At 56.6% G+C, this 24,082-nt stretch overlaps 1 protein-coding gene across 6 annotated transcripts; it reads right to left on the bottom strand.

Moving 5' to 3' along the window:
• Positions 1–416: 416 nt before the first annotated feature.
• UBXN11 (UBX domain protein 11) lies at positions 417–22,906 on the bottom strand. 6 transcript variants are annotated; one of them, XM_027519787.1, is made up of 16 exons: positions 22,461–22,905; positions 21,850–21,974; positions 17,811–17,916; positions 17,023–17,051; positions 16,349–16,447; positions 14,867–14,967; positions 14,358–14,412; positions 13,775–13,851; positions 11,422–11,530; positions 3,877–4,091; positions 3,508–3,585; positions 2,422–2,539; positions 2,194–2,297; positions 890–963; positions 673–813; positions 417–592 (listed from the first exon to the last, which is right to left on the bottom strand). In XM_027519787.1, the coding sequence occupies exons 3-16, from the start codon at positions 17,879–17,881 to the stop codon at positions 436–438; spliced, it is 1,428 nt and encodes a 475-aa protein (XP_027375588.1). In that variant the 5' UTR covers positions 17,882–17,916; positions 21,850–21,974; positions 22,461–22,905; the 3' UTR covers positions 417–435. The 6 variants fall into 6 exon arrangements, with proteins under 6 accessions (XP_027375588.1, XP_027375599.1, XP_027375582.1 ...); XM_027519798.1 differs by lacking the exon at positions 21,850–21,974 and having other exon boundaries at positions 14,900–14,967; positions 22,461–22,906; XM_027519781.1 differs by lacking the exon at positions 21,850–21,974 and having other exon boundaries at positions 22,461–22,904.
• Positions 22,907–24,082: the final 1,176 nt, after the last annotated feature.

The following is a 24,082-nucleotide window of genomic DNA, read 5'->3' as shown; positions in this document are numbered from 1 at the left end:
TTGCATGCCAGTCAGTAACAGGGCGGTACCCTGTGCCCTCCTGCCTGTGTCCCGACAGCTCAGCTCGGTGTGGGGGTGTCGTGGAAGTGGGTGCCCAGGTGCAGTTCTGCCAGGGTGGGGGCAGTGGCTCTGATGCAGTGTTGAAGTGTCTACGTGCTTGTCCTGTGCGTGTCTGGGCGCAGGGATCCGCTGGCTGCACGCTGGCCCAGGAGCCGCTGGGCTGGGGCGGGGCCCGGGCCCTCCTTCCCCTGGAGCAGCTAAGCCCTCAGGGCCGAAAGAGGAACCTACAGGACAAAGACCCAGGGCCAGGGCCGCCCGCTGGGGCTCGGGTTACAGCGGATCGGGTGGGCGCCGCCCCCTCCGCAGAGCTAGCGCAGCGGGGCTGCCCCGCCAAGACAGCCTCGCGGAGCAGCCGGTATCAGGCGGGCGGGCGGTTTATTTGGGGCCGGGGGCGGGCGGCGAGGCCCGACGAACCCGAAGCAGCAGCGTGGCGTTGGGCACCAGGCCCGCGGCCTGCAGTGTGAGCGCGTCGTCGTTGTAGACTGTGGGCGGGAACGTACTGAAGATCTCGAAGGTGCTGGGCTCCACGGCCCTGGGGACAGGGAAGCACAGATCAGGCTGGGTCGTGGCGCTTGAGCCCCACTGCGGTCGCCAGCCGTGCCCCGCGCCCACCTGGCCTGTGCGAGCAGGGCGCGAACATCGCCGACCCTGTCTTCCGGCCGCATCATCAGCAGGAAAGCCTGCTCGCCGTTCTCAGACTTGATGCGCAGCATGGAGAGCAGGGGCGCCGGCGACTCCGGAGACTCCCGGCTCCTGCGGACCCAGAGGCCGTCAGTGCTCCCCCGAGGAACTCAAGCCCAGCGTCCTCACCTCTCCACTCGGCCCTCACCTCACACGCTCAGCAGCCAAGGCAGGCGTCTCCACCACGATCTCCTGGATCCGGACAGGCAATGGGCAGCAGTTCTGGAAAGCATTGATGGAGTGGACAGAGCCCTGGACCCTGCCAGAGTCAGGGCCTCCCCCAACCCCTACAGGGGACATCTCCCTGCCCAGGGATGGATGAGACCAGTGAGCCAAAAGGGGCCCAGTGTGTAAACTGGGGCCCAAGGAGAGGAAACAGAAGGGAAGCTTTGAGAGGTGGCTCCATCATTCCCTTATTCTAGTGGGGAAGACGTAATCCGACAGCGACCAGGCTGGATGCCTAACCCAGCATTTCCCTAGGGAAATGACACCTGAGCTGACTGAAGGATGAAGAGTTCTTAGAAATGGAAGGAGGGCGGGGGAAGGATATCCCAGATAGCATAGATGAGAGAAGGCTTCTGAGAAGAGGTGATATATTCGAGAGTCTGGAAAATCCCATGGACGGAGCCTGGTAGGCTACAGTCCATGGGGTCCCAAAGAGTCGGACACGACTGAGCGACTTCACTCTCTTTCTTAGTTCATGGGGATCAGGCTGGACTGGGAAGAAAGAAAAGGTAAAAGATGGGAAGAGGACCAGGAAGGAATGACAGGCTTTACCTAGGAACCACTGGAGGGTTTCAACAGGGAAGAGCCAAGATCCAATTTGCATTTTTAAAAGGGCACAGAGGCTGCTGGGGAAGGATGGCTGGCAGGGTGGGAGTGGAGGTGAGGTCAGTGAGGGGGCCACTGCAGTTGTCTGGGAGACACGGGAGCCTGGGCTAGGTTGGCAGGGACAGAAATGGAGAGAAGAGATGGATTTGGGAGCAGTTCTGGGGATCGACAGATCTGGCAGGACTTGGCCACGTGTGGTGAAGGCAGAGTCAGGGGTGGAAACGGGTTTGGTACCTTTCACGGGGAGAAGAGGACAGGGAGTGAGAAGAGGGAATGGCAAGTTCTGTGAAGCCCAGGAAGGTGTATTTCAGACTGAACCTCGAGGGGGTGACCTGGACTTGGGCTCACCCCCAACCTAGAGTCCCCTGACCTGCCCGTTCTTACAGCTCCTGCTCCCATATTGTGCCAGATGCTTTCTGGTCCCTACTCAGAGCCCTCAGCAGCTCCATCATTTCCAGGAGACGGTGGAACAGCTAGCTGTGAGGGGCCTGTCTCTCCATGCAGGCCATCCTGAGGGGCCCCCAAGCCTGAGCCTCCAGATTAACCACTGCTCTGGCCAGCTGGGTGAGGGTTGATGGCAACCACACACAGTAAGGCCCGGAGAGCCAGGGCTGGGCTCACCTGCAGGGTATCCCGGATCGGGCCCCGGATGTCAATCACCTCGCCTTGTCGGATCACAAATTTGGGGAGCCTGTTCAGAAACTTCTCGGCGGTCATCCTGGAGCCTGCAGGGAAGGCATCGGGGAACCTTGGTCAGGCGGGGACTGGAGTGATGGTGGAGGAGGCCCACCTGGAGCTTGTTGGGCACAGCATTCCCACCACCTGGCTCAGCCACAGGGCTGAGCTCACCTGAATGCTCTATGCTGTCCAAGGGTTTTCGAATCCTCTGCAGGCCTACCACGCGGCCCTCACCTGGGAATGGGTCCAGCCCATGCTCTGGGTAGACCTGACTGCGCAGGTCACTCACCTGGCAAGAAGGAAGGGAAACAGTGGCAGGCACAGCTCTTCAGCCCTGGGCTTCATCCCCACCCCTCCGTGCCCAGAGACCCCAGGAATAGGCCCGCGGGGTGGCCTGACACAATCCCCATTTTACAGATGAGGAAGCGGAGGCCCTGGGAGAGAGCAGGAGACCTGCCATTTGTGCAGCTCTCACCCACCTGATCCCTGCTCTCCCTGCAAGCTCCCCTCATCATGCCAGCTGGAGTCACAGTACTGACATCCCCCTCCCAGAGCAGGGGAGGGATGAGGGTGTTTAGGAGAGGCCAAAGCCTGGCTTGGCACGCACTGCCTCGAACACCCCCGGTCGTGACTCACGGTAGTTTCCAAGCCCGGCTGGCGCGCGCTCCCTCACATGCTCACATTGTGGAACTAACACACCACCCTCGGGGGCACCGCCTCAGGTTGGTCCAGTCACCCTCATCTCACCGCCCACCACCCCCACAGCAGGGGGCTGGCTGCACCTCAATTCTTTAGTTCCAACATCTGCCTCCTCCCAAGGCACTGCCTTCCACCCCAACCAGGAGACGCCAGGAGCCCCTAGGGGGAGCCAGGTCGCTTTTGCATGGACTCTTCACTGTCCCCAGTTGGTCCGGGTGTCCTGGACGTGGTGGAGGAGGGTCCCAGGCAGCTGAAGGCTGTGCTTCGAGGCAGCCAGCAGGGGGCACTGCCTGCTGCTCAGCCACCAGCCTTCCCTGCTTCAGGCTGCTGCTGCTGCTGCTGCTGCTGCTAGAGCCCCAGGGGCCACCACAGCCTCCCAGCTCCCTTCCCAGGCTGGTTTCAGGCTCCCTCTCCTTCTGGAGAGGTCATCAGATGGTGGGGGGGGGGTCCCCTGAAGTGGAGTAGCGCCTCTAGGTGAGGCCTGAGAAAGCAATCCCACCCCCCCTGCAAAATCCCCACACTGGGAGTGAGTGAGTGGATCTGGGATCAGCCCATCACCTTAAAGGGGACGCCATCAGGGTACAGCCGCTGGAGCTCTGAGGGGAAGAAGCCATCCAGTATGTCTCGGAGGCAGCGCTGTGGGGAGAGAGGTCGGATGAGGCCTGGGCTGGACCCTGTTTCCTGTCTAGATGGCAGGCTACGGGGCCGGGCTCCCTCTGTGGATCCTACTCTGGAAGTAGAGCCCCAGGGCTCGGGCAGGTAGGAGTGCTGCTGAAGGCTGCACATGAGCCTGGGGTGCTGGGGGAGAGCTGGGCCCATTTAATGGTGAGCAAGGGGTTGGCCACCAGAGCAGCTTGAGGGTGCTTGGGCCTGTCTCCCCGTCCTTGAGGGTGCTTGGGCCTGTCTCCCTGTCCCTGTCACTCCTACCTGTGTGGAGGGATCGTGGAAGGGCCGGAAGGGCCCATCGAACATCATGATGCCATTCCGGTAGAGCCTCAGCGGGATGGGTTCAAGGGTCCGGTGCGGCACTCTGTCGGGCACTGGCATCACCTGGGTGTCGCTGTCCTCCACCAGCTCGCTGAGATCTTTCAGGCTGGCCAGCAGCCTGTCAAAGTCCACCTCGGGAGGAACCAACGAGTCCCCTGGCAAAGCGGATAGACACCCATAAGCCTCTCTTAGGGGCTGCTGTGTGTTCCGGGGCCCTGGTTTCCATGGCCCCTTCCCACGCTGGGCAGGGGACTTAGCATCTCTTTAAGTGACCCCCCTGGAGAGGGAGAAGGACAGCTGACCTAGATAATAATACTGGCTGTCTTTTAGTGAGCATCTGCTTTGTGCGAGGGGTTTACCATCTATTATCCTATTCTCTCTTCATGCCAACCCTATGCTGTAGGGACCATGAACATCCCCATTTTCCATATTAGGAAACGAAAGGCTAGAGGTTAAAGGCTGGCCTAGGGACACACGAGTAAGTGGTGGGAGCAGGACTCATCCCGGGTCAGACGTGCCAGGCACGGGGTTAGCAGCTGAAAGGCTCAGTGCTGAGTTCCCAACGGTCTGAGCTCAAATTCCAGCTCTTCCCCTCCTTCCTGCATCACCCTGGTCAAGTCATTTTACCGCTCTGCACCAGAGCATTCTCTTCTGGAAGGGGATGATGACAGTACCAGGAGGGTGTGAGGATCCAAGAGGACCATGTAAGGCTTCCAACGAGCATGTGTCTGTCAGCTACTGTTAACAAGTCCACCGCGCAGGAATGGGCTACAAGCCAGGGCTTATTTATCTCCATTTTACACATGAGGAAACAGGCCCACAGAGACGGAAAGTGACTTGCCCCAGGCCACTTGGTGAGTTAGAAAAAGTGGTTGACCTAAAATCTGTTTTTCCCACCCATCTGCACCATCAGGAGAGGGAGGCGAGGGTCAGGACAGCCACTGGACAGAATGGACATGGGACAGACCTTGGATTGGACATATGTTTCTTGAGTCACAGAGCCCTTTGACAAGCTGGCAGCTTTGGCCTCTGCTTCTCCATATAGCTGTTCCTAAGCTTCATGGGGTGCAGGTGGGGTGGTGGGGACAGTCAGGACAGGTGCCAGCGCAGAAAGGGGGACAGGGCAGCTGGGATGCTGGTGGGGGGCAGGCCAGGAGCCTGTTCTCAGTCTTTGAAGGGATCTAGCCCCCAAGTCAGAGAAGGCAATGGCACTCCACTCCAGTACTCTTGCCTGGAAAATCCCATGGACAGAGGAGCCTGGTAGGCTGCAGTCCATGGGGTCTCTAAGAGTCGGACACGACTGAGCAACTTCACTTTCACTTTTCACTTTCATGCATTGGAGAAGGAAATGGCAACCCACTCCAGTATTCTTGCCTGGAGAATCCTAGGGACGGGGGAGCCTGGTGGGCTGCTGTCTTTGGGGTCACACAGAGTCGGACACGACTGAAGCGACTTAGCAGCAGCAGCAGCAGCCCCCAAGTAAGTCATCTACTAGGGTGGCAAGGCTACAAAATACTGATGACTGGGGACTTCCCTGGCAGTCCAGTGATTAAGACTCTGTGCTTCCAATACAGGGGGCGCAAGTTCGATTCCTGCTAGGGAAACTGAGATCCCACATGCCTGCCACACGGTGCAGCCAAAAGCAAAAAAATGAAAACAAACACCGGTGGGGCTTTCTGGTCCTCCTTGGAAGTTGTTTTTCACCACGACAGCCAAGGTGCGGCAGGATGTGGGTCAGGATTCTGGGGACCCAGTTCCATCCCCCACAGAGGTGCAGTTGCTCTACCCGGGGAAGTACAGATGTGGGCGGCCCTATTTCCTGTTGCCTTTGTGGCTGCTGCAACGGTAGGCCCCAGCTGGCCTTCCCCTCTGCCTGTCTGCACCTTCTACTGCTGTAGGGGCTGCACCTGCCCCACCCTCTCCTAGGGTCCCCTGGGGTCCCTGAGACTCCCACGAAAAACTCACAGAACATCCTGGGTATCCCTGGTATGAGTCAGAACAACATCAAGACACTATTTTCCTTTAATAACTAACTACTTTCAGAACATCTCCGTAAACCTAAAAATAACAACAGAGCAGCTCATCACTTTCCACGCCTGCCCCTGTCCCTAGCTTCCTACAGATGGGAAAGCGAGGCCCAGGAAGTCACGTGACTTGGCCAGAGGAGGCCATGCAGAGCAGAGCCAAGAGGAGCCGCCTCCTGGGGCCTGGGCTCTTTCAGGGAGCTGTTGGGTCGACAGGAAAGGCGCAGGCAGAAGGCCAGGGGAGGACGCCCAGAAGCAACAAAAGGGAAAGGGACAGTTTGCCAAGGAAATCTCTCCCAGCCAGGGTGGAGAAGTGAAAGCAGGGTGGGCTGGCAGGTATCAGATGCCACAGATCCGAAGTGAGACAAGGCACCCCCAGAGAAGGAAACTCAGCTCTGGACAAACCAGGGCCGAAAGAATAAGGCGGGAAGAGCCAGGCATCACCCTCTCGCAGCAGGGAGTGCTCAACAGAAGCCGGGGGCCCCCCAGACCCCCAACAACCTGGCAGCCACGTCACATGGGATGAGGCAGGTCAGACAGAGGTCAAGTGGGGCACTTGCTCTCTGAGCTGCAGTTTCTCCAGGGAGTTGGGGGGAGATACTAGAACTCTCCATCCTTCCCACAAGATCCGGGGGTGAGCTGACTACATGCCGAGCACCGAGAGGCAGGCCTTCCTGCTTCCACTCTACAGATGAGGAGACTGGGCCCAAGGAGGCAACACGCCCCGGGTCACGCCGTGTGCAGGGCCCAGGTGACCCTCGGCCTTTGTCCTCTGTGGCCACGCAGGCTGCCTCTCAGTGCTGGTTCTTCAGAATCTGCTTACGGGGCGGGGGGCGGGTTCCTTCCCAAGGAGGGGCACAGTGCAGGGAGACCCTCATCCAACTTGTGAGGGCCCATGATTTTACTTCCGGAGGGGAGTGCTGAGGCTCGGAGATCGAGTCCACGCTCCCTGACCCTCGGGGCCCAGAGCCTCTGGGCCCCAGCTCTGCAGCCGCCGTCGGAAGGCTCTCCGGGCTCACGCTCTGGGGCCGTACGAGCAGGGCTACCACTTCCTAGCTGTGGGACCCTGGGCACGTGGGCCAGCGTCTCTGGGCCTCAGCTTCCTCTTCCACACAACGAGGACGATAACAGGCCGCACTTCACAGGGCTGCAGGGAGGCTCACGGGAGGTGCCTGGCAGACGGCCGCTGCTGTCACTCGCGCCCCTCCCTCTTGCTCACCTCAGGGTTCGGGGCGCCCTCTCACCACCTCTGAGGAGGCCCTTGTCAGGAGCCCCTCCCCTCACCCCGAGCCTGGGTCCCTGTTCCTCCTGGGCTTCTGGAACCCTCGGGCCCACTCTCGGTCCTTGTCACAGGTTGTTGTCATTTTGTCTTGTCTTCCTGGCTACACCAGCAAGAGCATCCAGCCCTGAGCCTGGCCCAGAGAGCATTGCTGAAGAAGCCCTGGACCCACTCCTCCACCCACCACCCCGCCATCCAGCAAGCGTGCCTGGAGCGGCCATGCTCTGCCCGCCCTGAGCAGCATGGTGGTGCCCACGCCCAGGGTTCTGCCCTCCTCAGGCTCAGACTTGAGCAAAGGAGACGGAGACAAACGGTGCCCGTGGCATGTGGTTAAGTGCCACCAATGGGGCCGCAGGGCCCATAGGAGGGTTAGACCCTGTGACTACGTGCAGGTTGAGTGGGGGGCCCACCCTGGGCTGGCCCCTCGTGGGGGGCCCACCCTCGTGGGAGGCCCAGCTGGCTGCCGTGAAATGCCAGCAGTGGCTGAGGCACCCTGGCAGGCCCGTCCCCAAGCACCCAGGCGAAGGCGGTTGAACAGGAAGCAAACCCACTGCTTCCACACACCTGCAAGCCAGGCCCTGCTCTGGGGACTTTGCCTACAGTTGCTCCACTCTTCAGAGGAACCAGCAGGGAGAAAACAGGCCCCCAGAGCCTGGTTACCTCTGGCACCACAACCAGGCTGACTCAGCAGGGTCCGACTGCTCAGGCCACTCCTCTGAGCATCACGCTGCCCATCCCCCCTCATCCTGTGCAGGGGCTCCGACCACCCAAGCCAGGGCACCCAGGCCCTGCATGGGCATCTGCCCCTGGCCTTTGGGTCAAGCGAGCCCGTGCTGGCGCTCCGGAGCAGAGCAGGCCAGAGCAGTAAATGGACACAGTCCCTGGTCACTGACTGCGCATCGACCCGCAAGGATGCGCCACACACACTAGGGGCACGCGGGGCTCTCCATGGCCTGGGGAGGGGTGGTCAATCGTGCCATCTCCTCACTTCACAGGGCAGGATGTGGACTCAGAGGGGAAAGCGGTCTCCCCGCACAGGGTCTGATCTGACCCACGCCCCCCTCTTCAGCCAGGGCCTTTAAGGCTTTCACTCTAACGCAGGGCCCTTAACCATGTGCCCAGGCAGCTGCAGGGCGGCACCATGCCTGGCGCCAAGCAGGCGCTCCATGCACATTTGCTCGAGCAGGTGGGCTTTGAGCTGAGCTTCAAAGGAGTGGAGAAAAGGGGGCAGGGCACTTGCAGGGGAAGTGGTCACAGCACAGGCCTGAGCTGGTGGGAGGCGGCCAGCCTGCCTGAGGTCTAGGCCAACCCAGTTCCAGGGGCTCGAGGGCCACCTGGGGATGAGTGAAGCCGGTTGCAGCCCCACAGAGGAGGCAGGGTGGCTTCTGGAGCGGAGATGCAGGAGCCTAGGCTTGGGGAAAAGGGTTGGGGAGGTGGGGATGGTAGGAGGAAAGCAGGAACTGGACAAGGGGTTGGAGGACTGAAGTGCTCAGAGGGGTGGGGAGAAGGGAGTGAGGACTCAGAGTTGGCCGGAGCTCTCAGCCCTGAGGCGCAGCACCTGACTCGAAGGTGGTTAGGACCAGAGCTGAACGGTGCCTTTCATGTCTCTGCACACCCCGCAGCGCCTGGCACGGCCTCCACGCAGCTTACTGGTGGGAAGGGGAGAATGACCTGGCCCGGGGCCAAACCCTTGCAAGGCTTCCTCTCAAGCCCCTGGGCCCTTCGTTGGCCTAATCAACTGTCCTCCCTAAGGCAAGAGTCCCAGGCTCTAGAAAGTTTGGATCAACCTGTTTGCCTAATACAGATATCCCAGCTCACCTGTCAGCTGGCCTGCTGCCCCAGGGACTGCGGGGGGTGGAAGCCAACAGCTGTTGTTGAGTCACTAAGTCGTATCTGACTCTTTTGTGACCCCCATGGATGGAAGCCCTCCAGGCTCCTCGGTCCATGGCATTTCCCCAAGCAAGAAGATGGGAGTAGGTTGCCATTTCCTTCTCCAGGGGATCAGACAGCCTAAGAAACAGGCCAGAGCAACAGGGCCAGCCAGAGACCAGCTTCAGGGACCCGAGGACCCTTGGGGCAGGGGCAAGCTAGCCCCTGGGGACAAGGCTGTGGGGAGAAGGGAAAAAGCTGGGGCAGTCCCTAGAGAAAAAGCTGCTAGAAATGAGAAACATGTTGTTCCTCTGGCAGGAGAGCTAAACTGAGGCCCCTCCCTGCTGAAGAATCGAAAGGCAGAAGAAAGACGGAGAGCTCGCGGTCGGGTGGCTTTCACAAGTGACTTCAGAGCGGCCGTACTCTGAGCAAAAACAAACAACGCAGGGGAGGTGGGGCTGCTCTCTCTTTGAGGGAAGAGGCTGGAATCCACAGAGCCAGGTCCAGAAACTGGCTGTCTGGTCTGACCTCTTCCCCAAAGGAGCAGGGAGGCCCCACTGCCCAGGAGGACGTCTGGCCTCCCACAAGTCAGCAGGGCCACACGAGGCCTGAGCCGGCACACCACACGGGGTGGGGTGGGGTGGGGGGTGTGTGTATGCGCGCGAAGTGCTGGCAGGCCTTTGGTCCTAGACCCCAGGGAGGGACATTCTTACAGCTTCTGGCAGTTGCCTGCCAGGTCTCGCCTTTCATCGGGGCAGAGGTCCTTGGAGACACTGAGCACTCTGCACAGGGTTCAGCTCCTGGCACGGCCTGAGCGCCATACAGTCCCCCAGCTTTGCCATGTCCCAAAAGGACTGGGCATCTTCCCCACAGCCCTGCTCCCCAGGGTCCCCCCAGGTTCCTCCCACTCTCTCCCTGATGTACAGTCATCGTCAAGACCAGGGATTCTCTTCCTAAATCTCTCTGCTCTGCCCCTCCTCACCAGCCCCACCCATATGCTGGGCATCATATTATCTTCTACCCTGGATGACTGTAACCACCTCCCAATGGGCTCTCAGCCTTAAGTCTTGCCCTTTCCCTCAACAGTCTTCAGACTTAAGTGCCTCTGTTTTCTTATCTGTAAAATGGAATTATTCCTGGCCCATGTCAAGGCTACTTATAAAAATGCCTTGTTAGTAATGTGGTACAAATGGGAAATGATACTTTTGCAAAAAGGGTGAGGGGGTTGTGCCCCGAGACTTAGGGGGATCTGCTCAAAGTGCAGAAGGTGGGACTCTCAGGTTTTCAGCCTGGGTTTTTACCCAGCAGGAAACTTATGAAATTAGGACAGGGTAGGTGCCTTCCAGATGGTCCCGAGGCCCAACCCCATGCTCCCACGAGACTGCCACTGCCTTCTGATGGCGGAAAACAATGAGAGCTCCCATTTGTGGACTGACAACCTGCAAGGTCAGTGCCAGATGCTGTGTCCAACTCACGGCTCCTAATTAACTCCACAGGGAAGAATGAAAGTGAAAGTCGCTCAGTCATGTCTGACTCTTTGCGACCCCATGGACTGTAGCCCGCCAGGCTCCTCTGTCCATGGGATTTCCCAGGCAAGAATGCTGGAGTGGGTAGCAGTTCCCTACCCCAGCCCCATCTACTGATGAGGAACTGGAGGCTCAGAGAATGGAACTTGAGTATCCAAATCACACCGGGGCTAGGTGGGAGGGCGGAGATGAGAACCCACCTCACATTCTGGTCACACCCAGGATAAGTGTGACCAACTCCACAACCTGGAGAACTACCTTCCAGGCAATGATGGAAGAATGGACCCAGCTTTCAGAACCCAGCCAGTTCAATGGCCCCAAATCTCTGGAGTGCATCCCTCTGGATATTAGCGGTAGAGTTAAAAAGTGGTGGCGTTCCACAGAAGTGGGTGGATTCCAATGGTTTGCTACAGATGAACCTGGAGAGGCAGTCTAAAGAGGTGGCTGAGCCCTTGGACTGAGAGGCGGCTTCCAAAGGATGGGGAATCGCTTCTAAGGGCCACAGCTTTTGAATGGGTGACATTTTGTAAACTATAGTGCCTGAGACAAGGGAGGTCTTGTTAACATTTTGCATCTCTGGGTCCCTGGAGCCTTTAGCAACTTGAGCAAGCAGAGTCCGGGGTTAGGTGGTCAGTGTTGGAGGCTGGGGCCTCTCTCTCCTGCCCCTGTGACAGCAGCAAGGCAGAGGAGCGGGGGCGCGAATGAGCTGGTGTCCCAACAGCTGCGGGCCATCCAGAGCTGTTGGAGTTTCCTTTGCAGGAGGGGCCAGGGTGGACCCCAACTCTACCTGGCTTCCAGAACTTCTTGGCCGTCATCCAGTCCCTCTCGCCATCCTCCGAGTCCTCCTGGTCCATGGGCTCACCCACCCACTGCAGCCCGTAGTCACCGAGGAACCGCTGGGAGGAGAGAAGCCGGAGGCATCAGGGGGCGCTCACTGTCAGCTCAGCCCCTTCCCAGGGAACTGGTGGCATCATGCAGCCCCCCACTTCAGGTCTTGGCCAATGGGGCCGTGGGGTTATGGGACCAGGCCTCTGGGCCACTTCCTCACTGTGGCCTTGGGAGGCCCCTTCTCCTAGAGCCTGAGGCTTCTCCTTGTAAAATGGGAGTTGTCAGACAAAGCTTGTGAAGATGACTGACGTGTATGTCCTTAGCACAGACCCCGGCACAAGTAGGAACTCGCTGAAGGCAGCCATGATGGCTGCGGGAGGCCGTGTGGGTCTGGCCCGAGTGGGAGGAGGGGCAGGAACGCCTCGCTCTGCGGGCTCAGAGGTATGCCCACCCACGTGTGGCCTCTCCAGGGCTGGCCTCACAATCCTTTGCCACAGGAGGGCTTCTGAGTCGTCCATACTTCCTGGTGCTGCTTCCTCATCCCCACGCCCTTCCTCCACCCACTCCCGCTGGGCCTCCAGCCCCACAGCTCACTGCAACTCCTTGCAGGCGGCCACCTGCCCAGTGCCTAACCCAGCAGGCACACTTCTGTGCTCATCTCTTGCAACATGTTCCTTTTCAGTTTCAGATTTCTAGCCACTTAAAAGACCTCCCACAGGCATCTCGGACCCAAACAGTCAAGATTCCCAAACGTCGATCCCTCAGCCTCCTGGTCTCGGTCAGTGGCGCTGGCTTCCTCCATCACCTGATCCTCTCCCTGCCCACCCCCAGGACCCCCAGGCCTGTGGCACCCGTGCCACAGCAGACCTGAGTCCTGCACCCGCTCTGCTTCCTCTCGCCTGGGCCAAGCCACAGCCCTCTTCCTCCCGGACCGCCAAACTGCTTGTCTGCCTGCCCTCCCCGGCCCACTCCTCCACCTCAAACCTGCCTACGGTTTCCACACTCCGGGATCCTGTTCCCCACTGCGCCTGGCTCCGGGATGTGGTCCCTGTGGCCTCTCCCCCTTCTCCCTTTCGCTCCCCACAGCTCCCAGCCACAAGCCCAAGACATGGCAGGAGGAAGTGGAAGCTTTCCTCTCTTTGGCTTGGATCCTCTTTTCCCTGATACCTCGCCTCATCCTCTGTATCTCTTGCCCAACGTCACCCCTCAGAGTGGCCCAAATCCCGGCTAGTCTCTGTTGCGTCACCCCTTGAACTATTTCAGTGTATTCTGTACTTGTGGCTCTTCCTACATACTTGTATATGTGTCTGTCCCCTCTAGACTGTCAGCCCCACGAGGGCAGGACACATAGGAAAGACTTTGGATGAGTTTCCTAAATTAAGGGAGCAACAGATGCATGAACAGTGTGAAGGTGGGAGCCCCAGTGCCCTCTGCCCTGGGTGGGCAGCCCTCGGCCCTGTGGTGGCGGCTCAGCGAAGCTGCATGGCTGTGGGCAGTATCCCAGTGGACTTCTCAGGGAGCAGCTGTGCGCCCACAGCCCCATGTAGGAAGAGGCCTGGGTGCCAAGGGCCCTCAGCTGCAGCAGCGGCTTGGGAGTTTGCATCTGTGCTCTTAGGTTGGGGCTTTGGAGAGCAACTCTGTGGAGCGGAGACCTCAGGAAGAGCTTCTGACAGGGCTGGTGAGGGAGTTGGGGCATGGGGGGCAGCACTGAGGAAGCATGTGTGCCCAGGACCCTCCTTGGAGCCTAGGGTCCCTCCGGTTCAAGCCTTGCTATATGAGTGGGGGCAAGACAGGTGACCCTGGGTGAGTGCAATGCTACCTCCAGAGGCAGGGAGCGGCTATGAGCGACACGGCACGCACACACGGCCAGGCCCCACCCAACAGGGGAAAAGCGTCCTTCCCTCCCTCCCTCGTGGAGTCTATGGTCCCCCAGAGAAGAAGAGGTGTGGTTCTAAGAAAGCCCAGGAGGGAGAACCTGCCCAGGTCAGAGTTCAAGGGGGTCCCCTAGGGAAGGGCCCCCGGCCTCAACCTGACACTTTGAGAGGATGAGTGAAAACTCACCAGGGGGAGGTGGGAAAACCCATTTCAGGTGGAAGGGACGGCACTGGACCAAGGTCCTGAGGTGGGAAAGGACTTGACAGAGCCACAGAACCCGAGGCAGGTCCCCGCCGTGGCCGGAGGAGAGTGGGTGAGACGAAACTGAGGAAGCGGGGAGGGGCCCTGTGTGGGGTGTGCGCTGAGGAGACCCCAGAGAAGCGGGCTCTGACCCTGGCTCTGGGGGCAGACAGCTGTGGGCACGCCACCTCCCTCACCTCCATCTCCCCAACCTGCCGCTGCAGCTTCGCACACACCGTCTCCAGCTCCTCCTGCCGCTGCAGGCTCACCTTGCCTGGGGAGGTAGGGGGGAGACGGGAGGGGTTCCACGGCCCCTGCACCTAGGCTGCCAGGCTGCTCGCTTCTGGCTTTGACCAGAGCTTTGGCCCGAGGCTTACCTGGAGAAGCTGCCCCTCTGAAAACTCAAGGGATTCCCCTGAGAGTCACCTCTTGGCCCCTTCCCCTGACCTTGAAGAGGGGACACCCGGGCTCTCAGGAGGTCACCAACCTCCATCCCCCCACCCGCCTCCCTCAGAGCAAGGCTCCTGGGGGCGGCATTTCCTCCAGGCTTTTCTGTACTCAGGGCTGGGCTAGGGCTGTGCCCCGGGGGACTCGGTCCCACACAGAAGGGCACCGTCCTGGGTGTCACTGCTCCTCTCTGGGCTCCGTTGTCCAGACCACTCCCCCCCATACACACACACGGGACTCAGCCAGATGCTCTGGAGCCCTGATGCCCAGGGGTCACTAGCCCCAGGGGAGGTGCAGGGGTGAGCTGGCCAGCCCGCAGAGAGGGCCTCTTACCCTGGTGCTTCTCGAGAGTCTCCACCATCTCCTCCAGGGCCTGTATCTTCCGAGTCTGCAGCAGGGAGGTGGGAGGGGAGCGGGCCTGGTGGCTTCCAGAGCCCACAGGAACCCCTTCCGGATGGGAAGAGCCTGCTTGAAGCCCCTGTCCCACCCTGGGTGCAGCCACCGCTCCTGTACCTCAGATGAGCCTTTTTGTGGCTCCACCAAGGTGGGGGAAGGGTGTGGGGCACCCCCAAGTGCCCAGCACTAAGCAGCCACTGCTGCCACCCAACCTGAGGGTGAAGGCCTAGCTCGGAGGTGAAGACCTTGAGGCTCCGTGCTCAGGTCACAGGGACCCACATCAGTCCCAGGCCAGACGTGGCCCCCGAGGTGGGAGGTCTGGTCAGGGAGATGGTTCGAGAACCCATCATCTCTGGCCTACTGCAAGAGTAGCCTCACTGGCCTCCCCAGCCCGGGCCCTTCCACCCCTCCGACCAGACCCTGGCCCTCTGGCGCTGGGGGCCCACCTTGGACAGTATCTCATCAGTCTGGGCCTTCACCTGCCGTTCCAGATCCCGCAGTTTCCGTGTCAGGGTGGCCACCAGCTCCGAGTCATTGTACACGGGGACTGCCAACCAGACAAGGTCCTCGAACCCAGCCTAGAGCTGAGGCTGATGGGGTGGGGGTCCAGGGGAGGGGGGAGAGATCCCCAAACGTGGAAAGAGGCGTGCTAACAGCAGCTGCAACCTATACTATAGCCTGCCAGGCTCCTCTGTCCATGGGATTCTCCAGGCAAGAATACAAGAGTGGGTTACCATGCCCTTCTCCAGGGGATCTTCCCAACCCAGGGATGAAACCAGGGTCTCCTGCATTGCAGACAGATTCTTTACCTTTGGAGCCACCAGGGAAGCCCCTAGACAATGGGGACTGTTCTAAACACTTCATGTGTCAGCTTTTCTGAGGAAATGAACTGCTTTGGGAATCTGAGGCACAGAGATTCAGTGATGCACTCAAGACATACAAAGAAGTGGTACAACATCCAGGTCACATTACAAACAGTGTCGAAAAGTTCACCCTCAGCTGAATCACATGTCTAATCTCACCCCTAATTCACAGGCAGTACAGTGGACAGAGGAGCAAGTTAATGGCACGGGGACAAGTCACAATGGGGCCCATCCTGCAGGGCAGGTGGCCTGGACTCTTCAAAAAGCATCATTGTTTAAAAGAGGCAGGGACTCTGCTCTGCAGAAGTACAACAGTAAGACGCATGACACGACTCTCACGTAGAACCCAAATCAGTGAAAAAAGCTGTGGGAGGAATTTTGGAACACGGGGATGTCAGTTACTGAGTTGTTCACATTCCGAGGTGTGATCACAGCATCGTGGTTACGTATTTCCTTCTTCCTAGAAGACGCACAGGGAAGTGCTTACAGCTGAACTGTCACGGTATCTGTGACTGATTTCCAAATGGTTCATCAAAAAAAATACACTTGTGTTCCTCCAGACGTGTATATGGAGAGAAAGGAAGCACAGCAAAATGTCACTTATTACCGAATACAGAGGGAGGATGTGTGAGCATCTGTTGAACTATTTCAACTTTTTTGTTGGCTGACAATGTTTTAAATTAGGGACTTCCCTGGTGGCCCCGTGGTTAAGAATCTGCCTTGCAATGCAGGGGACATGGGTTTGATCCCTGGTCAGGGAACTAAGATCCCACGTGCCATAGTACAACTAAGCCCACAGGCCGCAACTACGGAGCCCTAGGTGCCAGCCACAGCCTGCCCTGGGGCTTGAACAGACCTGAGCTAAGGGCAGGGCCCATGTGCGGCTTCATGCCAAGCCAAACTCTGAACAGGTCTGGGGTGCAGGCACGTGCCCAGTCAGCCAGGAGCAGAAGCAGCTGCCTCTGACCCAGCAGGCAGGAGGCGAGGCCATACCTCTCACGGCCTCTCTCACTGGGGTCTTTCCTGATGCCAGGGACTCAGACCCCTTTGGGCGTCTGCACTCACCTTGCCTACTCACAGGGGCACCTATGCCACCATAGCAGGAAGGGACAGAGATCCTTTCTTCTGAGCCATGAGCGCCATTCAGCATGTCCACCTCATCTTCTGCAGACAGGGATGCCCGGGTCACCGCTCTGCGGCTGAGGCCCTGGGCCCTGGCCGAGATGAAACAGCCTGTACTCTGTCCCTCTCCCCCTTCCCACTCCCCGCGTATGAGGAGAGAAAACTTGGGGTGCTGGAGAGCAAGGATCCAACCAGAACAGGCCTCTTGTTCTCCCAGCCCAGCTCCTGGGGGGCCCTGAGGGGCCAAAGCCTGCATCAGAGTTGGGGCTAGAGTGCTGTTGGGATGCAAAGGTCTGAGCCTGCAGGAGGCAAGGCAGCCATATGCGGACTGGGCTTCAAGGAGAAAAGGCTGTAATGGGCTGGAGGTGGCTGTCATGGGCGGGGGAGGCGGGTGGGGGTCTGGCGCCCTTAGAGCCCACCCCACAGTGAGCAGAGGGATTCCAACGTTAGTCAGGACATCCCTGTTCAGGGTGTGGAGTCTCCTAACCCGAGGGCTGCGGGCAGCACTGTCGCAGGCCAGCCACCCCGACTGACAAGGCAGTTCACCGTGCTCTTTCTCTCCATCCGCCCAAACACAAGGAGGCGAGGAGGGCCCGTGGGCCAGAGCCCACACTTACCATTTCCGTAGATTTTTATCCCCCGCCTCCTGGGAACGGGCAGGAAGGAGAAGGAAGACAGACAAGTTAAGACCCCCTGGACTGCCATGGCGAGGTGGGGGGTGCTTTGGCACCAGGTCCCCCCTCGCCAAGCCTAAAAAAGATGCCTCGTGAGGACACCCACCCCCAATCCCATCCTGGCCAGGGGGTGAGCCAAGGCACAGGCATCAGGGTATCTGACTCCTCCCGACGGAGACAGATGGGCAACAGCTGAAGGGCAGAGCCTTAGGGAGAGGACCACAGGAGCGCCCCAGCCCAGGAGCCCAGCCCCAGCTCTGCTCTGAAATGGCTGCAGGACCCCAGGCCTGTCACTTAACCTCTCTGGACCCCTTTGGCCATGACACGGATGACTCAAAGTGGGGTTCAGAAGAACAAGGAGAGGGGTAAAAAAAAAAAATGCTTTGCAAAGATGAAAGCGACAGAATGATGACTAGGCTTCCCTTCACTGAGAGCCCAGCATGTAACGTGGCCAGGCCCAGAACGGCTGGGCCATCAGTGTCTGCAGAACTAATTCATGAACAACGAATAAATGGAAGAGCTACCCCACAGCCCACACCTCACTGGAGGGTGTGCTTAGACACATGGACAGCCTCCCAGAAGACGGGACGAGAAAGAAGAGGTGGCCAGGGAAAGATACATCACTTCTTACTGCTTCCCCAAGACGCTAGGAGTCAATCTCTGAGTTCATGGGAGGGGCCAGGAGGAGGCAGGGGCACGGACACAAAGATTCCAAGAGGCTGGCTCCTTACCCAGGATTCACAGGCTCCGACTGTAGAGGCACTCTCCGGGTCTTGCCAAGGGAGGCCAAAGGTGAGCTCATATTTCTACTTCTAGATTCTAGCCATCGGGAACCCCCTGAGAAGAAAGAAGTCAGCCCTTGGGGACAGTCACTGAGGACCAGGGAGCAGCCTGAAACCTGCCCTTCCCTGCCTACTTTTCCGAGGAGAGGGCACTGTCCAGGGGACGGTGCCCCTCATGTCTTCCCACAGCCCCTGCAGAAGTTTCTGGAGGCAACCTGGCCTCAGGATCCCATGCTTGATGCCCACCTGCTCCGCTGGATATCTAGCTCTCTGCTCTGCTCCTGGAGGCCTCTGGCCTAGCAGTACCCGAGAAATGGGCAATGGGGTGCGATGGGGGCAGAGGCTGGCCACTCGACCAGGACTTCCGCAGACCTCCATCCTGGGCACAAGACCACCCAGGTGGCCAGGGGCTTTTGTCCATCTATCAAGGACCTGGTCCTCACAAAGTTGCTCATCACAAAGCCCGGGTGTCCCTCCCCTCCTACTGGAACCAGGTGCCACTTCCAACATCTCAGAGCCAGAGAGGGGCAACCCCAAGGCAGGGTTCTACCAAGACACTGCACGTGGCAGGAAGTCAAGAGCCAGGCTCTGGACAGGCTCCAGCACCAGTATAGCCTGCGCCTCACTTTCCTGTAGCATAAAGTGGGGATGGTAACAGTATCAGCCAGGCAGGGGTAACACACTTAAATCACCTAGCCCAGGGCCACACGCAAAGGAATTACTTAAAAATGTAACTTGTGACTGCTGATGTTATTAGCACACAGAAGGCCCTCATAAATGTTTGTTTCCCTTCCTTTCCTCTTCCCTCAGGAAAGATGAATGAACATCAGGGATGCAATTAAAGGTCACTATTCAGTGAATTAAGTGTATCATGTGGCCAATATCTAGACATGTTGGTCAGACGACCTCCACTAGATCCTGAGTCAAGTCTTTAGCTCCACTTTGGAAATGCATGGCCCTGGCCTTCCCCCCGCATTTTCCCGTGAAGCAGGGACGGGGACCTGCATCACCAGGAGGCAGCTTCCTTGGTCCTGATTCTGGAGTTTGGGACTCATGCCCCTCCCTCACTCAGAGGTGCCCTCCAAGGACCAGGCCCAGAGTCTCCTCACCCCATCACCCAGCATCCAGCCTCCCCAATCTGCCCCCAGCCTACCTGCTGCTAAGTCACTTCAGTCGTGTCCGACTCTGTGCGACCCATAGACGGCAGCCCACCAGGCTCCCCCGTCCCTGGGACTCTCCAGGCAAGAACACTGGAGTGGGTTGCCATTTCCTTCTCCAATGCATGAAAGTGAAAAGTGAAAGTGAAGTCGCTCAGTCGTGTCCGACTCTTAGCGACCCCAGGGACTGCAGCGCACCAGGCTCCTCCGTCCATGGGATTTTCCAGGCAAGAGTACTGGAGTGGGGTGCCATTGGTTCCTGCCATCTCGCTCAGGCATCCTCGCGGTTTGTGTGTCCAAGTGTGATAGCCCCTGTGGCTCCCTGCACCAGTCTCCACACACCGCCAGAGGGATCTTCTTACACACAAAGCTGACAGGTCGCTTCCCTACTAAATACTCCCAATGGCTCCTTCTCACCCACAGGAAAAAAAAAATCAAAATTCCAGACTTCCTTGCTGGGAGCTGACTGTGGCACAAATCATGAACTCCTTATTGCAAAATTCAGACTTAAGTTGAAGAAACTAAGGAAAACCACTAGACCATTCAGGTATGACCTAAATCAAATCCCTTATGATTATTCAGTGGAAGTGACAAACAGATTCAAGGGACTAGATCTGATAGACAGAGTGCCTGAAGAACTATGGATGGAGGTTTGTGACACTGTACAGGAGGCAGTGATCAAGACCATCCCCAAGAAAAAGAAATGATAAAAGGCAAAATGGTTGTCTGAGCAGGTCTTACAAATAGCTGAGAAAAGAAGAGAAGCAAAAGGCAAAGGAGAAAAGGAAAGATATACCCATGTGAATGCAGAGTTCCAAAGAACAGCAAGGAGAGATAAGAAAGCCTTCTTCAGTGATCAATGCAAAGAAATAGAGGAAAACAATAGAATGGGAAAGAAAGACTAGAGATTTCTTCAAGAAAATTAGAGATACCAAGGGAACATTTCATGCAAAGATGGGCACAATAAAGGACAGAAATGGTATGGACCTAACAGAAGCAGAAGATATTAAGAAGAGGTGGCAAGAATACACAGAAGAACTATACAAAAAATATCTACATGACCCAAATAACCACAATGATGTGATCCCTCACCTAGAGCCAGACATCTAGGAATGCGAAGTCAACTGGGCCTTAGGACGAATCACTATGAACAAAGCTAGCGGAGGTGATGGAATTCCAGTTGAGCTATTTCAAATCTTAAAACATGATGCTGTGAAAGTGCTGCACTCAATATGCCAGCAAATTTGGAAAACTCAGCAGTGGCCACAGGACAGGAAAAGGTCAGTTTTCATTCCAATCCCAAAGAAAGGCAATGCCAAAGAATGCTCAAACTACCGCCACAATTGCACTCATCTCACACGCTAGTAAAGTAATGCTCAAAATTCTCCAAGCCAGGCTTCAACAGTACGTGAACCCTGAACTTCCAGTTGTTCAAGCTGGTTTTAGAAAAGGCAGAGGAACCACAGATCAAGTTGCCAACATCTGTTGGATCACTGAAAAAGCAAGAGAGTTCCAGAAAAACATCTACTTCTGTTTTATTGGCTATGCCAAAGCCTTTGACTGTGTGGATCACAACAAACTGTGGGAAATTCTTCAAGAGATGGAAGTACCAGACCACCTTACCTACCTCCTGAGAAATCTGTATGCAGGTCAAGAAGCAACAGTTAGAACTGGACATGGAACAACAGACTGGTTCCAAATTGGGAAAGGAGTAGTCAAGGCTGTATATTGTCACCCTGTTTATTTAACTTATAGGCAGAGTACATCATGTGAAATGCCAGGCTGGATGAAGCACAAGCTGGAATCAAGATTGCCAGGAGAAATACCAATAACCTCAGATATGCAGATGACACCACCCTTATGGCAGAAAGCAAAGAACTAAAGAGCCTCTTGATGAAAGTGAAAGATGAGAGTGAAAAAGTTGGCTTAAAACTCAACATTCAGAAAACCAAGATCATGGCCTCTGGTCACATCACTTCATGGCAAATAGATGGGGAAACAATGGAAACAGTGAGAGACTTTATTTTGGGGGGCTCCAAAATCACTGCAGATGGTGACTGCAGCCATGAAATTAAAAGACACTTGCTCCTTGGAAGAAAAGCTATGACCAACCTAGACAGCATATTCAAAAGCAGAGACGTTACTTTGCCAACAAAGGTCCGTCTAGTCAAGGCTATGGTTTTTCCAGTGGTCATGTATGGATGTGAGAGTTGGACTGTGAAGAAAGCTGACCGCCAAAGAATTGATGCTTTTGAAGCGTGGTGTTGGAGAAGACTCTTGAGAGTCCCTTGGACTGCAAGGAGATACAACCAGTCCATTCTGAAGGAGATCAGCCCTGGGATTTCTTTGGAAGGAATGATGCTAAAGCTGAAATTCCAGTACTTTGGCCACCTCATGCGAAGAGCTGACTCACTGGAAAAGATTCTGATGCTGGGAGGGATTGGGGGCAGGAGGAAAAGGGGACGACAGAGGATGAGATGGCTGGATGGCATCACCAACTAGATGTTTGTGAGTTTGAGTGAACTCCGGGAGTTGGTGATAGACAGGGAGGCCTGGCGTGCTGCGATTCATGGGGTCGCAAAGAGTCGGACACGACTGAGCAACTGAACTGAACTGATCCAAACAAAAAATTTCCCTCCTTTTTCCCCTCTAATCCCATCAGTTCCGGAATCCTGCAGGGTAAACCCTGCACCTTTCTCACACACAGCTCCTCCTCCCGTGGCGCCGTTGGCCATCCTAGAGGGACTCTCACTGCCCTTCTTTGGGGCTGTCACAATGGCCCCAAACCGACTTCCCTGCTTCCAATCTCACTCCAAGCCAATCCAACACACCTTCTGCAGATCAATTTTCCCATGTGATCATAGGAGACCCCTGAGGACAACGGCTATTCCTTTCCTTCCGCCTGGGGACTTCTTGAGCGAAGAAGGGCTGTGTCTCCTCCCTCAGATTGGGAACCCTGGGGACAAAGCCACGTCTATTCCCTTCACTTTGGGTTTTTTCTGGGGGGGGTGGGGGGGGGGGAGGGGGGGAATGATGGGGCGGGGAGACTGTGTCTTCCTCCTCAAGCCGGAGGCGGCTAAAGGTTAGACTGCCTGCCTCTTCAGACTCAAGCTTTGAGAGTCAAATTGGTCTTCCAACAGGTCCCAGTGCTCTCCAGCGCGGACACGGGCCAGCAGGCTGCACACCTTCATTCCCTAAATCTCAGCTGGAAGCGCTCACCACGCGACTTCTACCACGAGACCCTCCCTGGAAGTCGTCAACCCTCTGCCTCCGCCCATAGCCGTGGTAGGTGGCGGCCTGAATCTGCTCCCAGGCGCGGGGAGTCTACTGGAGGGGCCGGGATGTGGGGCTCGCATGTCCTCGAGGCTCTCGCGGTGAGGGCCCCAGCCTATGTGAGAGGGACTCCACGAGCAGAAAGGTCTGGGGCCTTTCTGTAACTCACCACGCAGGCCGCAGAACCACCCGCGGCGCCGCCATCTTGTTGTCACACGGTTTCCCAGGCGACCAGGACCCGTGTGCTTCTCATTGGCTAATGCGTGAGGAGTCCCTGAGCAACCAGGAGGCAGCGGAGGCGGGTACAGCTGTCTCTACTCGAATTCTATTGGCCCACGAAGTCTAAACTCATCGCGGGGAATACTGCGAATCCCAGAACCCACCGCTCTGAGCGGACTCGGGGTTTAGGGAAACTTGAGAGTCCTTTCCTACTACCCCAGGGCACAGAAAGCGGAGAATTGGGATTAGATTCACGAAGCTGCTGGAAGCCTCTGGACCTGAATGTGCAGTCCTGACCATGCCACTGTTTTATTAAATTGATTTTGGGAGAAATTACATTTATCCTGCTGAGCTTGTTTTTCCATCTGATCAGTACAGTACTAAAGGGAAGTTATTTTGAGCATGAATTGAAATGATGCAAGTACTTAATAAATGCTTCTTAAATCTGCATTTCTCTGCTAATTTCTTGGCGCCCCAAAGAGACGCTCAGATTCTATTTCCTTTATGTAAAAATTCGAGTAAGACTCCTGCCGTTGGGTGAGATACTTAGAGTGACTTTGGGTGAGACCCTTCCCCCTCCCGAGCCTCACATGAAAAACAACCTGTTGGATTAGAGCAACTAGAGATAGTTTTGTTAAGAGCATGGTCTTTGGCACCAGGAGTCCCGGGCTGTGTGTGTGTCCTTGAGCAAGTTACCTTAATTTCTTTTGTAAAGTGGGGATAATATCAAACCAGTCAATCCTAGAGGAAATCAACTCAATATTTATTGCAAAACTCATGCTGAAGTTCCAATAGTTTGGCCACCTGATGCGAAGAGCAGACTTGTGGGAAAAGACCCTGATGCTGGGAAAGATTGAGGGCAAGAGGAGAAGAGGGCAACAGAGGATGAGATGGTTGGATGGCATCACTGACTCAATGGACATGAGTTTGAGCAAACTCCAGGAGACAGTGAAGGACAGTAAAGCCTGGTGTGCTGCAGTCCATGGGGTCCCAAAGAATCAGATATGACTTAGTGACTCAACAACCACCACAAACCCACCCCACAGAGTTGCCATGAGAATTAAACGAGACAATACATACTGAATACCTATCACAATACCCATACAGAGTAAGTTTTCAAAACATTTCCTGCTTTTAACTTTTGTTATCATTATCTCACTTACCATTATCTCATAGTCATCCAGCTGTGATGATCTGGGTGTCTTATGATTTCCAGCACCCACTTCCTTATAACTTGGCTCAACTACCAAAGCCCTTTATCTGTATGTCTCCAACTGCACTTATTAATATTTTCCATTTGACTCTCTAACCTACTGCTTTTAGGGGAGGGCAGGCTCCTTGAGGCATTCTTTACACACCAATTGGAAACTGAAAGGACCTACCAATTAATGAGCATCTTCCAAGTGCCAGATGCCAAAATTATGAGCTTTAGAGATGAGAAAACTGAAGCTCAGAGAAGTAAAGCAACTTGCTCAAGACTGTGCAGGTAGAAAGCAGAAAAGTGGATTCAAACCCAGAATTGTCTGCCTTCAGAGTCTGTGCTGTTTCTTGAAGCTCCCACTTTAGTAAAAC

This window comes from Bos indicus x Bos taurus, chromosome 2 (assembly GCF_003369695.1).
Source record: "Bos indicus x Bos taurus breed Angus x Brahman F1 hybrid chromosome 2, Bos_hybrid_MaternalHap_v2.0, whole genome shotgun sequence".
Taxonomy (NCBI): Eukaryota; Metazoa; Chordata; class Mammalia; order Artiodactyla; family Bovidae; genus Bos; species Bos indicus x Bos taurus.
The sequence above is the reverse complement of the archived record's forward strand: the minus strand, read 5'-3'. Positions and strand labels throughout refer to the sequence as shown.